At 42.1% G+C, this 13,858-nt stretch overlaps 1 protein-coding gene across 1 annotated transcript in view; it reads left to right on the top strand.

Moving 5' to 3' along the window:
- Nucleotides 1-9,586: 9,586 nt before the first annotated feature.
- LOC110506733 (protein naked cuticle homolog 1) overlaps nt 9,587-13,858 on the top strand; it is a 39,303-nt gene continuing 35,031 nt past the window's right edge. Inside the window, exons 1-3 of the mRNA XM_036963742.2 lie at nt 9,587-9,871; nt 9,999-10,031; nt 10,304-10,437. Of these exons, the coding sequence (XP_036819637.2) occupies nt 9,847-9,871; nt 9,999-10,031; nt 10,304-10,437 (192 nt within the window). The 5' untranslated portion in view covers nt 9,587-9,846. The remainder of the gene's footprint in view (nt 9,872-9,998; nt 10,032-10,303; nt 10,438-13,858) is intronic.

Below are 13,858 nucleotides of genomic sequence, written 5' to 3' on the forward strand. Positions count from 1 at the left end.
TCACCATCGCTGCTCAACGTGGGGCCAAGCAGTTCAAAGGGAAGTGTTGCTTTGGAAGTGTACGAGCCACCCCAGGAGGTGCCGAGCCTCGGACGCCTGCAGAGTCGTGGGTGCTGAGAACCAGGGCGTGTTTGGATCAGGGACTGAATATCCCTCTGAAGATGTGGAAAGGTTTACGGCGCGCTCCCACGAGAGTGGCTCTCTGCTCTTTGAAGCTCCTGTCTTGGTGGCTTCTCTTATCTCAGGAAAGGATTATTTTATCCCCTCCCTTTTTGCTTCTCTCCCTTTATTCCTCCATTCAGCTTTCTTCTTCTACTCTCTCTCTGTTCCTCTCTCTCTTACTTTCTGATTCTCTCTCACTCTCTCAGGTTTTGCCCCAGCACTCTTTCACCCCAAGACCATTACACTCCTCTGTCCTGCCTGTTCTGTCTGTTTCTCTCCCTCTGTCCCCAATTTTCCCCTCACTCTTTTTACACTCATCTCCAATCCCAATTTTCTCTTTCACAGACTAGTACACCCAGCCTCTTTCCTCACCTCCTCCCCACTCTCTCTCTGCCTTCATCCCCTTCCCCTTCCTCCCTTGCGCGCCACTCCCTTTCTCTTCCTATCTGCTTTTCTCCCCTTCCCGCACATGACAGGCCATGTAATTAATGAGCATCATAAACCTCTTTCTATTAGCTACCCATTAGTAAACCTGGCAAGCCTGTCATTTTGGACAAAAACACACAGCTCCTTCATTTGATCCCCACATCAAAGGGGGATCCCCACTGTTTTCGGCTGAATACACTAATTGTGTCCTCGTTCTGGATGGGGCTACACCCCCACCGCTTCAAAAAGGAACCAGACTCAGTGCCGGGTGCAGAAAATTGTGAAAAAGAAGAGGTATTGATTATAGTAGAGCTAAATTTGGGACAAGGTTTTGTGTCAGAGAGGTAAAATTAATACAACCATCTGGAACTGTGACTGAAAGTCTGTGGCAGACAGTGTACGTTAACTTCGTTATTACACACTACACATAATTTACTCCATTACTGTCTTCTATACTGTAGACACATTTAGCAGAAAAAAGCTTAGTGTGGCTTAAGGCCATATTAAGAGTGTTTTTACATGCCGCCTTCATTAGATAAAACGGAATATTTAAGTGGGACACCAAAGTTTCCCCTCTTTTACACTACAAGCCAATAACATAAAGTACTAGATCAGCAGCTAATTAAGATAAGTCTCTTAAAAGAAATAAGCCGGACGATTCTTTATTTGTAAGGTATGCATATATTGCAGTTTAGCAGCACCTTCAGTTTTAATTTTGCCTTCTACTTTCATTAAGTTTTTATTGATATTGCGAAAACTGCATTTAAGCATAAAAGTGTCAGAGTTGGAAATATGGTCTGCAGCTGGTCACTTCACACACCCCAATACTCTCCTTGAAGAGTTCAATCAAACATATTTCCAGTACATGTCTAAAAACACAAATTACTTGAAAAGATGATAGCTTTATCAGTTTAGATCAACTTAAACATATGGATTATAAATTTAATGTAACAGCCATCGTCGGTGGAATAAGGTGAGGACCAATGCGCAGCGTGGTACATGTTCATCTTTTTAATAAAGTAAACTGAACACTGAATAACAAAACAACAACGAAACAACTGGAACAGTTCTGTCTGGTGTAGACACACAAAGACTGAAAACAACCACCCACAAAACACAATCGAAAACACAATCGAAAACAGACTACCTAAATATGGTTCTCAATCAGGGACAACGATTGACAGCTGCCTCTGATTGAGAACCATACCAGGCCAAACACAGAAATAGAAAATCATAGAAAAACTAACATAGACAACCCACCCAACACAAAACAAAGGAACTAAGGTCAGAAAGTGACATTTAATTAGGTATGTGTATTACTATGTTTGGTCAGCCATAGTGGGAATTTGTATATAATACTTGAAGATGCATTATATGATCCACAGTCACTTTAATCTAACACAATGTGGTATCTTGTTATAAGTGTTGATATCTGGCCTAGCCAGAAACATAAAGCAGATGATATGAGATAATGGAAGTGGTAATATGCAGGAGGAGATATGGTCTGTAGTGATCTTCTAATACATGTGAAAATGTCAGTGTAGCTTTGTGTGACAATGGGGTATTTCCACACACAATGGGATTTCTTCGGTGGGTGAATTGTTTTGGAAAAACTTCTCACACCTAGAATTATGCAAAATATCATTGTCTTGATTTGGTACATGTCTACTGCTATTTTCCATAATAATGATAGGCCTAAATGCTACATAGCAGTGTTACACTCAGACATTAAAACCACCAGATAGTAGTGCTGATGTCATCCACGTATCCCTATGGAAAATGCCCGATGGCGCCAGTGGCGTGTATTCATAGATGCCAAAGGAAGCCAGGCTCCCTCAAAAAAATTACCAAGAAAAATTTAAATAAACATATACAATAATGTATATTTCATCTCTTTGTGTTTACATCATTTACCTTGTATCTCACCAGAGAAAGCATCCGAGAGAGCGAAACAGTGGCCCTTTGTCTCTGTAGGCAATCTATCTGAAGCTGTAGCATTGAATGGAAGGTAAGTCAGTAAGCATTTGGCCACCAATAATAAAAAAGTATGAAATAATAGCCAATCAGCATTGAGCTAAACTGAGCAAGTGTCACGGCAGATTTCCTCCTCTTCCTCTGAAGAGGTGAAACAAGGATCGGACCAAAACGCAGCGTGGTAAGTGTCCATGGTTTTAATAGGAAAACTCAACATGAACACAATTACAAAACAAGAACCGTGAAAATCCGAAACAGTCCCGTGTGGCACAAACACTGACACAAAACCCACCCACAAAACCCAACACAAAACAGGCTACCTAAATATGGTTCCCAATCAGAGACAATGACTAACACCTGCCTCTGATTGAGAACCATATCAGGCCAAACATAGAAATAGACAAACTAGACACACAACATAGAATGCCCACCCAGCTCACGTCCTGACCAACACTAAAACAAGGAAAACACACAAGAACTATGGTCAGAACGTGACAGCAAGCTCAACTATGAATGGTCGTGGTGCACCAAAGAAAAAGTGTCAAGGGAAGCCAGTTTGCAATTGGCTTCACTCCTATCACAGAGAACTAAATCCTCAACAGAAACAACTTGAATTGTTGCATATTGTTGTGTTGTTGTCCTACAATGGGCCCTTTCCTTAATTAGCCATGGATGGATATAGGGGTTTGGACTTGTGGTTTTACTTAATTCTCCGTACTGGCCAATGATTATAACAGTGATTCTGATCCAACCATAAAATACATTGTGCCCCTGGACTGAGAGGTGGAAGTTCAATATGTAGCTAGTATCACAACACAAGGCGAGACCCAAATGCAGACACAGGATGCAGATGGTTTGAGCATTCATAGCCAGGGCAGAGTCCAAAACGGTACAGGGCGGCAGGCAGGCAGGCTCAAGGTCAGGGGCAGGCAGAGTGGTCAGGCAGGCGGACTCAAAGTCAGGACAGGCAAGGGTCAAAACCAGGAGGACGAGAAAAAGAGAGACCGGGGAAAATCAGGAGCTGAGAGAAAACCGCTGGTTGACTTGACAAACAAGACGAACTGGCACAGACAGACAGAAAACACAGGTATAAATACCCAGGGGATAAGTGGGGAAGATGGGCGACACCTGGAGGTGTGTGGAGACAAGCACAAGGACAGGTATAACAGATCAGGGTCTGACAGCTAGATGTAGAAGGCTGATGTTAACCTGCTAATGTTGCTCATAGCTATGAAATGAAGTTAGGCTAGCGAGCAAGTATTTTAGCCAGGTAGCCTAGGACAACAAAAAATAAAAGTGTGTACTGTTTACAGAGTCCATTTCATCAACATGAAGGATTCTCTACAAGTAGTCAGGAATGCAAACATACACGCAAATCAGAACCATGGACAGCCACATCATATTTAGCTTAAGTTGATTGGACTAAATTGTTTTTGGTATCTTTTAGTTGTCACTGTATTAGACTAAGCATAGGTTATTTTATGATGCTGAAATGTTGAAATGGTGCTGGAATAGTGGAGGCAGCTCCTGTTTGCAGTAACTCTCAATGGCTCTAAATCAATAGTTGTTTATTAGTCCGAAAATGTCAGAAACATTAACTTGCATGACCATGCTGTAGGTCATGTAACTGTTAGTTACATGCGATGTGCTTTGTGGACTTCACAGGACAGAGGTTGCTCTCTGGTTTTGTGATAAAACAAAGGTGTGGTTGATGTTATTCTGCCACTATGTCTTATTAATGTCTCAGCCTTAGGCCTATATATCACGGTCGCAAGGCATATGAACTAACAGGTTATAGAGCAAACAACACAATTATCACAGTACATATGTTGTAATATGACTTTTTTTCCTGGCTTGGCTTCCCCAGGGATTTTACTGCTACTGGATGGCGCATGAAGCAGAAGTATTTTAATTTGAAGTGCGCCATATTGCTGAATGGCACCCCAAAAATCGATAAGGATCATGGTGAAAGTGGCTGTAACTAGCAAAGGATCATGGTTGATGTAGTCGTTTAAATCCTGCCTGAGAGTGTCAACCACGGACATTAAAGCCATCATCTTATTACTGCTTGTCATGAAACGAAGACGACCAAATTAAATGAGCTAAATCGATCAGGTATGCCCATAACCTGCACAATCATGCATTAACCTGATGCTAGCCTACTGTTAAACCTTTGCAGCAGAATGTTAATTTGAAAGCTCAGCATTACCTAGAACCTAGCCAGGTCAACATTGGAGAATAAAATGGACAGCAAATATTAACTATGATAACCAAAATGACGACTGATTTACCGGAAAAAATGAAGATTAGACTCTTTCGAGTGGCGATTAGTACAATTAAATACAGAACATGTCGGCATGGTGACTCTCTTTGTAAAATCGAACTAAAAATGCAGTAAAGTTAAGTGCGTGTGAGTATCCTTTCTAGTCTATCATATGACCATGATCCTTCCACCTGAAAATAAAAAGGTAATGGGCTACCATCGCATCACAACTCGGTTAGGCAATATTGGATTACCCCATGAGACTATATATAAATTATACATTTATTTTATCTCAATTCTGTATTTTTATATGATTGTAGACTATCATTTGTGCAACTGCATTATTTTGTCATCGTAAAAAATAACCTTAGACATATGATGTAGTTTGGAATTCAAAATGTACTAAATTATAATTGCGTATTACATTCATATTTCAAACATAGTGTGAGTCAATCCTCCATGTCCATCCTCTGTCAGCCCTATAGCCATTGATCAGCCCCTCCATCTCCACTTGACAGGCTCGTTAACTCCGCGCTCTCATCTGGATACTGTAGCACACCACACCAGGTCTTGATCTTGATTTGTAGCAAACTTAATAATTCACAGTGAGGACCGAACTTGATCATAATAAACACATTTTAAAGCCCCATACGGTCGTCTAAATTTTTTTTTGTTGCCATTCTGGCAATCGTAATTTACATACCGTATGCTTTCTAGGTGCAGACAGGGGCTTTTGTCACTGCTAGGTTGCTACCAGCAGAGCTCGTGACTTCACGCTCCAGACCAGACACTGGGGCTCTGGTTACAATACACTGAGTCCATACATTTTTTGTAGATTAATTCAGCACTGGATGACTATAGGCGGCGTTCTCTATTCTCCATATGGAATGGCATACACACGACAGGCCAGAGCTCCCTTCCCGAAGACCCCTCGCCTGACACATCACACGCTGAGCTCACCACAATCAGCTGAGTCACCACCGCTCCAGGAATCAACACTGTACTTCAATCACGATTGTCTTCTGCCCTTTACAACATCCCCCTCCTTTTGTCCCACTACAAAAAGGCAACAGTCACATGTTTGTCCTCTAAGCGCCCAGCAGCTGCTCAGCTAGAAGCTCGGCCCTTTCTCTATATGCTCCTTCCACACCCCCTCCTCACTGAAGCGGCATCCAGTGTGAACCCCAGGCAGCCTCCCTAACATTGTTACAAGGACATAAACACAGACAAAGCATTAGATCCCCCCGAATCCAGGGAGCTGAATGTCCCCTATTATTCCTGTTGCCAGGGAGAGGACAGGGTGGAATCAACTGGGCTTGGCCACCAAGGTGGTCGGTGAATAGGTTGACAGCCAGGCAGGCGTCCATCTTAATAAGACCTCAGTCTACACTCTTCTTCCGCTGTGTACTTATACCTCAAAGAGCACCTTCCTTTGACCTCTATGTGACTGTTGTTATCTTGTTTACTCTCTGAAGTCCAAGCCAGACAGATAATACTGCACTGCTCTGTACATGATGTATCAAGTATGTTATTAGAGACACATGAATAAGAAGATGACCCCTTTGAAATATATTTTTGGTCCATTCCATAGCGGGATGATGGGTAATGGAGCTGAAAGTAGCCCAGTGCACAACAGCAGAATCAATGGGTGTGGGTGGTTGGAGTTTGATTCAGATCCATCCTTGCGATGGAATTCTGGCTTGAATCGCCGTCCACCTCCTCTCCCAGGCATCAAAGCGCCAGGCTCGGAAATCGGGACGCCAAGCCATCTCTCCGTTGGCCTCTTCAAAGAACAGGAAGTGTGTCAGAGGGACAGGCCTTGGTTCCCAGCGAACGCAAGCGAGCCGAGCGGCTATAATAACAAGCTCATCTGCGTGTCTTTGGCAGAGGAGTTCAAAGAGAGAGGCCTAATTCCTCTGGTACAACGTGATGATAGACTCAGGATGCGGAAAACCGCTGTTTAGTGGAAATGCACTTAGATGGGGTCTGTGGTGGCTGGTGTCAGGGACAAGCTTGCTGCTTCCACTGTATGTACATTTGAATCCTCCAAGAAGCGAAAATCCCCCAGAAAAGTGGGAGGAGATTAGATTATTGAGCATGACCTCCCCTTCAAAAAACATCCCACTTGCTTGAACTTAAATGAAACCACAGTAATGTTTCTCTTAGTGCACTACTTTAGCAGACTTCCTGTGCAGGTAGCTGGTATAGTGCTCAGAGTACCATACCGCCACCACACCACACACTCTGAGACCAGACCTCCCACATGGACCTGCTCCCACGAGTGTTTTCAGGCTTCACTGCATCAGAATACAGATAGAGGGGGAGGGTGAGAGACAAAGAGAGAGAGAGCGAGAGAGAGACCAGAAGTTTCCAGTGAAGGAGAGAGAGAAGGCCCCCTTCCTCTAACATGTACTCCACAGTGTCATAACTCACTCTACCAACTCTTATCCAGCCAGATCTACAGACTCCGGTCTGGCTGATTCAGAAACTACACTCTTTGGTCTTGCTGAACCATGTCTGAGAGGCAGGCAGGCAGGCAGTCGACCTGAGTGGTTTTGCGGCTACTGCCAGCAGTTATGATTTCAGTGGAGGCCCCGGTGCCAGTGATTTTATCCGCTGCTGCAGGGCCCAGGGCCTGTCAGAGGCAGACACTGCTAATGGAGCATGGCCTGGAGCCTTTGGGGCGGGAGGTAGCCTGGTGGTTAGAGCGTTGGGCCAGTAACCGACAGGTGGCTGGATCAAATCCCCAAGTTGAAAGAAAATCTGTTATTCTTCCTCTGAACAAGGCAGTAAACCCACTGTTCCCTGGTAGGCTGTCATTGTAAATAAAGGTTAAATAAATGTCAAAAAATCAGGGGAGGACCAGCAGAGTGCAAGCCAGGCCTGGAGCTTGAGCCCCAGGGAAGGACTAGCAGAGAGCAGGCTGTGGAGCTGCACACCCAGGCACAGAGTGCAAATTATACTGTTAAATTCGGGGGTCTCTTTTTTTCATGGGACTTCCTATTTGTGCCGTGCACTAAAAATGTAATAGGCCTAATAGTAAAGACATGCATTTTAACAGTAAACATGTATTATCTTTTAATGTGGCATGAACAAAAACCAGTCGTGAGGTTTTTATCTGATTGTCAAACAAATTATTTCAAAAAGTAGGCTACCTGTGCACGTTCGTCCACTCCAAAATAATTCCAGCTTTCAAACAGTGCACTGTGCACCAGCCATTGGGTGAATGGAAAGCGACATATGTTCCAAAACACCATAACGTGTAGCATGATGACCTTCACAGCATGATGACCTTCGTAGCATGATGACCTTTCGGTTATTGTCATCAGATATACACTCTTTTAGCCTAAATTAATTGATGTGTCTTGCTGACGAATGGAGATTTTTTTGTAAAAAAAAAAGTTGGACTCCTGAAAAGGGGCTGATATAGGGGACTCAAATACAGCTGTGTCTGTCCCGAGCTCATCTGCTGAAATACGGGACTCAAATACAGCTGTGTCTGTCCCGAGCTCATCTGCTGAAATACGGGACTCAAATACAGCTGTGTCTGTCCCGAGCTCATCTGCTGAAATACGGGACTCAAATACAGCTGTGTCTGTCCCGAGCTCATCTGCTGAAATACGGGACTCAAATACAGCTGTGTCTGTCCCGAGCTCATCTGCATGGAAACTGTGACAGGGGGAGTAGAAAGATGAATGTGATTTGAAAGAACCTGAAACAACTGTCACTTGTTTAAACCATAACAAGAGGTGTGGGGTGTTGGTTTCATTTGGAATAAACTTTTAACTTCATATTTACCACTGTATCAGTACAAAATAGCATTTTAAATAAATAGGAGAACGGTTAAATTAGAGACGCCCCAAAGCTTGACTTTTGTTGCATTTAGGGGAGCTCATGTCTCATTCGGGGGTCTGAGCCCCCTTGTAACTCGCACACTGTCCAGGCATGTGTGTTGGTGGTGCAGGTGGCTGCATGGCTTGGTAGATCTAAACTGCTGCAGGAGGCTGACCAGGCCTGTAAACTTAAACATAGCCTTGACTGTTATAGAGGCCCGGGATAATTTAGGGGCCATTACACTTGGGCCATGTGGGAGCCATCCTGTGAAATTGTGCACTTTTTTTGTTAAAGCAATAATTGCCTTTTTTTCTTAGCTGTATGGGACTTCATGAGATTTGAAATGATGTAGCTAGTATTATAAACAACAAAAAAGGTGATGTGTCTCTAAACTGTGCTGTCAACAGGCTCATACGGTATGTTGTAAAATGTCTGAAGGGCATTTATGGTTTATCAAATGTATGCCTCAAATGAGTTTGTTTTGTGTTTATTTTAGTTTTAAAACTGGGATCATAAAGTGTTCTATAAGTGCCATAAATATTATAAATTGTATTCTATATATATTCGTTTGTGTTTATTCAGGACTCTCTCCCAAAATGTGAACTATGAAAAAAATGGTAAACACGTTATTATAGGAAGCAATTAACCCAAAGTTTGTATGATTCATAAAATATTATGTTTGTGTGTCTATCAATCAAAGACATGTGTTTAATCATTATTTTTTTATCGTCCTGCAAAATATCATTTTAGCCCTATTGCGCTGCTCTTCGACCACTGCGCCTACTTGGCTGGCTGGGAATGGTGGTAGTGGTGACGGGGGCTGCTGCATTGCTGCTCTTTTTATATGTGGAAACTCCGAAAGAATCTCGGCTGGCTCTCATGTGCCGCCTTCGTCCAATAAAACAGAAGAGGGCCTGCCTGCAAGTCGACTAATCTTGGGCGAGGTGTCAATCATGTTCATTCAGCGGTTGAAGTGCGGGTTTTGGTAACCGCCTCCTTTACGCTTGGAAGGGAGACGAAGGGGGAGCTTTCTTCGGATCAAAGGCTGGTGTGGCGCTGTTGCCGTAGGATGTGCAGAGTGCAGCCTGCTGCTTTCTTTACGGACGCTTCTTGTATCGTCTGGATATCGCTGATTTCTGGATTATAAATACATTTGATGGTTTTCAATCCCAACTCAATGCAGAGAAATGGGTAAACTTCACTCGAAACATGGTAAGATATGATGTTTTACCGAAACATGTCACCCCTAATCGTTGATTTGAATGCTCACTTGCGGTAATACATTCGAGTAATGCCTATCTTTATGTTCTCTGTTTCTCTCGACAATTGTCCCGAAAAGCTGCGATTTGTAAACCGAGGGAAAGTCCGGAGGGTGAGTAGCCCACAGGCCTAGACTTAGGACAGGCTATACATTTGTTGTCTATATTTTATTATATTTGTTGAAAATATACATTGTTAAAAGTATGTCCAGTCTATCATCCCATTTATCCATGCACCAATAATGACCAACTCGTTGACAACAAGTCTGCTATCGTTCAAGAAAAGTTAGAAAAAAAACACAATGCTGAAGAAATATGTTACACTGTGACCTAACCGTAACATGTTGTTTACATTGTAATAACGCACCTTTTATGTTGATTTCAGGCGACAGTTTTGTAGTTAATGCCTGTTTGGCGAGGAAAGGAATTGACGATTGGCTCGTGAAACAGAAATACTATTGCTCACGGCTTGAGCAACAGGACTGTCACCACACGAATAAATGCGGCTTGTCTACTCGGGTAAGTTAAATACATGTTTCAATAAATTATTATGATTTCAAAAACAAGATTATTAATCTGTTTGATGTTGATACAATGAAGCCTGTACGGTCCTAACTTTCTTAGCTTCCCATTCGAGGTTTAGCCAAGGCTTCAATTTATTTTTACTGGGATAAATTGTTGTCTAAAGTTTGACTGAATGTATCTGTTGTTGTGAATTAAGTACATTAAAAATAAATACAAAAGTACAAAAGTAGATTCTCAGTCACTTTATTGCAGTACACCAATGGAATGAGAATAGCCTTCAAATCTTCAGATGTTGCCTGCTTAATTTTTCTTCAAACACTCGTAAAGCAAAAAGTCAGCTTCTGACCTATTCAATGACATTCAATGACAGCAATTTAGCTTATTTATATTATATTATGTATTCTGTGCATTATGCAGAAGTTGAAAAGAAAACCAGAAATGTTGTAAAAAGAAAGTAGCAGTGTGTTTAGTTATATGGTTGTTGAGGGAAAGTTATAGGCCAGACTAATAATCTCAGTTAAAACAATTGAAAATAATAATATAAAGCTGACATCATATAGATAGTCAGCATATGGACATGTCTTTTTTTGTTTGTTTAGATAATCATTATTTGCTTTGTTGGCTAGACAACATAGATAGAAATGATTGACTCTCTCATCCAGACACATGGAAATGATTGAATGCAGTGGCACATTAGAAGTCTCATGCAGGTGTGGCAAGATAAAAGCTGCTATTTAAAATTCAGTGTGCACGAACTTCTTCCTCTTCTTTACCTGTGACGTTCTTATCAGTGTGTTCATTTCATTCCCATTGTAAACAGTTAAGGATGTTTTGTGAAAAGTGTGACATGTTATCACAATGACATGCCTGTTGACAGTACACACTTGGCCCCATATACATGATAGACCAAATATTTAAGTGGGAAAACTTTGCAGGCTTGTTGAAACCTCTCTATTAACACATTTATTTCCCACAACACTTTTCAGGCTTTCAGCCATGTTTGTTTCAACATACAGTACAAAACAGCATATGTTAATACAACTTTTTACAAAAGGAGCCCTGACTTGCTACACACTGCTTGTGTTGGTAACTGTCTAATCATCAGACACTTTTGGTGCATGGGAACAAATGTGTCACACCACCAAGAACAGATGCTGCTAAAGTTTATACTCTAGGCAATAGATCACGGCTGAGTTGAAAGCATTGCAGTCTGACAGACCGGTGACAGGGCTGCATTGTAAGGCTAGGATAGAGGTGGTGGAGGTCATGTCTGTTTCAGATTTGTCATCCCGGTAAACACACAGTGGTTGTATCCCAAATGGCACCCGATTTCCTATATAGTACACTACTTTTAACCAGAGCCCACTGGTCAAAAGTAGTGCACTATATAGGGACTAGGGCTCTAATCAAAAGTAGTGCACTATATAGGGACTATGGCTCTAATCAAATGTAGTGCACTATATAGGGAATAGTGTGCCATTTGGGACATAACCTGTGTTGTTGTCGAGAGGAGAAATCCTTTCTTGGAAAAGCTTCAGAGGAGCCGGGTGTAAGCCTCTTTGGTTAGGGATGCTCACTTCACAAAGGCAGCATTTTTGAGGATTGGGAGCTCATCAAAAAATTCACCAGGACTTTTCCACTTCTCAGCTACTGAGCTCACTCAGCCCACTGGAACAGAGGGAAGCTAATACACTCTGTCCAGCAAAGTGGCCATCATGTTGTGACCACATACATACCACCATTGTTTACATGCTACATTTCATGCTGCAGTTGCGTTCAATGAGAATCACGCATTCACTGTCACACTATTTCATGGACATTGAATTTCTAGTGAGCTGCTCATGCTTGTGTGCATGAAAAGTCTTGTGTTAACTGAACAAGAGGCGTTTGCTGTTGTTTCTCTGGTTGGATTATCCCAAGCATTTATCACACCAGCACTTTAAAACTTTGGCAATGCACACAAAGGAATGTATCTAAACTGAATCTTTTATGTGATTGCATATGCCTCGTTTTGCTTTGCTTCTTCTGATTTATCATGTCATTATCATAAGGAAGTGACCGATAGCAGCGCATACCAGACCAGTCTGGTTCATTTCATTTAAATGTCTCTGGTATGAGGAAGACACAGGGATATGCTGGGGAGGAGCCAAGTCAAGGACTCCTTCAGGGAGTGACAATCAGCCTCATGCACGCTGGCAAAATATCTTGATCAAAGTCCAACCTGTGTCTAAAGTACACAGTTGTTTTCTCTATCCCTGCCGTGAGGTGTTTTTAATAGCATCACATTGGTCGGCGGGCTGTGAAGGTGTGAGGCTCTATTAGCCCAGGGAGGGCTACGAGAAAAGCAGCGGGCTGAGATTTTTATGACTTATGCCCAGTTTGTATTGAAGTGCGAGTGATCAAGTGTAGCACTGAGTGCCGTGATGGGGTCAGCCTCAGGTCTGCTTGTTGCATGCACATGGTGTCAAAGCCACTAAGCCTGACATGCTGTCAGGCCTCTAATAAACATCTTCATATTGTAATCGGACCCTCCTTATGACATCATCATCGGGGTAGGAAGGGGTTCGGTGTTCTGTTCCGTGTAGTGTAGCAGCTCGCTGGGCACAGTTAGGGTATCCATGGGCCCTCTTCAGTTCAGCAGACTCACCAGAGGGCATTGTGGGATACATGTGAAAGGGTGGGATTGTTTTGTGGGGCATTTTTTTCATTCGCCAGATGGTATGAAGTGATATTTGGCCTGGATGGAAAAGGCACCCCACTGAAAAAGTAGGATGGTTTTTAACAATTTGGGCTAGCAGGGTTTTCTGTTTTACAAATTATTATTATTATTATGTGCCTAATGGCTTTCACAGCGCTACGGGAAAATGAATAGAATAGGACGAAAAGTGTTCCTGACATCAATATTTATTTGGATGCTTTTCCCTTAGTTTTTTCCCTTCAACAAAGTGCTCTTTAGAACGTGAATATTTCATTGTAATGTTTTTAATATTTTGTTTGTTTGCTTTGACATGGCATTTCATGTGTTTATTTTAGGGCTTATTTTAGGGACCATTTGGCATTTTAGATTTATTCACAGTTTTTTAAAAGATTTTAAAACACTTAAGTATGACAAGGCTTGAAATTACAGTCCATTTTTATAAATTGTGAGATATTAACTAGCAAATGTCTTATAAATGATCTATAACTTAACCTTATCATGAAGCGTTAGCATTACAAAACTTGACAGGAAGTTTGTGGAAGTTACTGCTTTCCATAAGTCGTAGTAAATACCCTAACCCCATAGTATTGTCAAATGAAAAGGGGCTAAAACCTTAGCTAGGTGAGAATGCAATGCAAACAACCCTCTTAGCCTTTTAAAAGCAGCCCATGTTGTATAGGATACATATACTTTATAGGCCGTGTTCTTTTTGCCTCC

The sequence above is a fragment of the Oncorhynchus mykiss genome, chromosome 26 (assembly GCF_057628025.1).
Source record: "Oncorhynchus mykiss isolate SJ-2025 chromosome 26, ASM5762802v1, whole genome shotgun sequence".
In the NCBI taxonomy this organism is placed as follows: domain Eukaryota; kingdom Metazoa; phylum Chordata; class Actinopteri; order Salmoniformes; family Salmonidae; genus Oncorhynchus; species Oncorhynchus mykiss.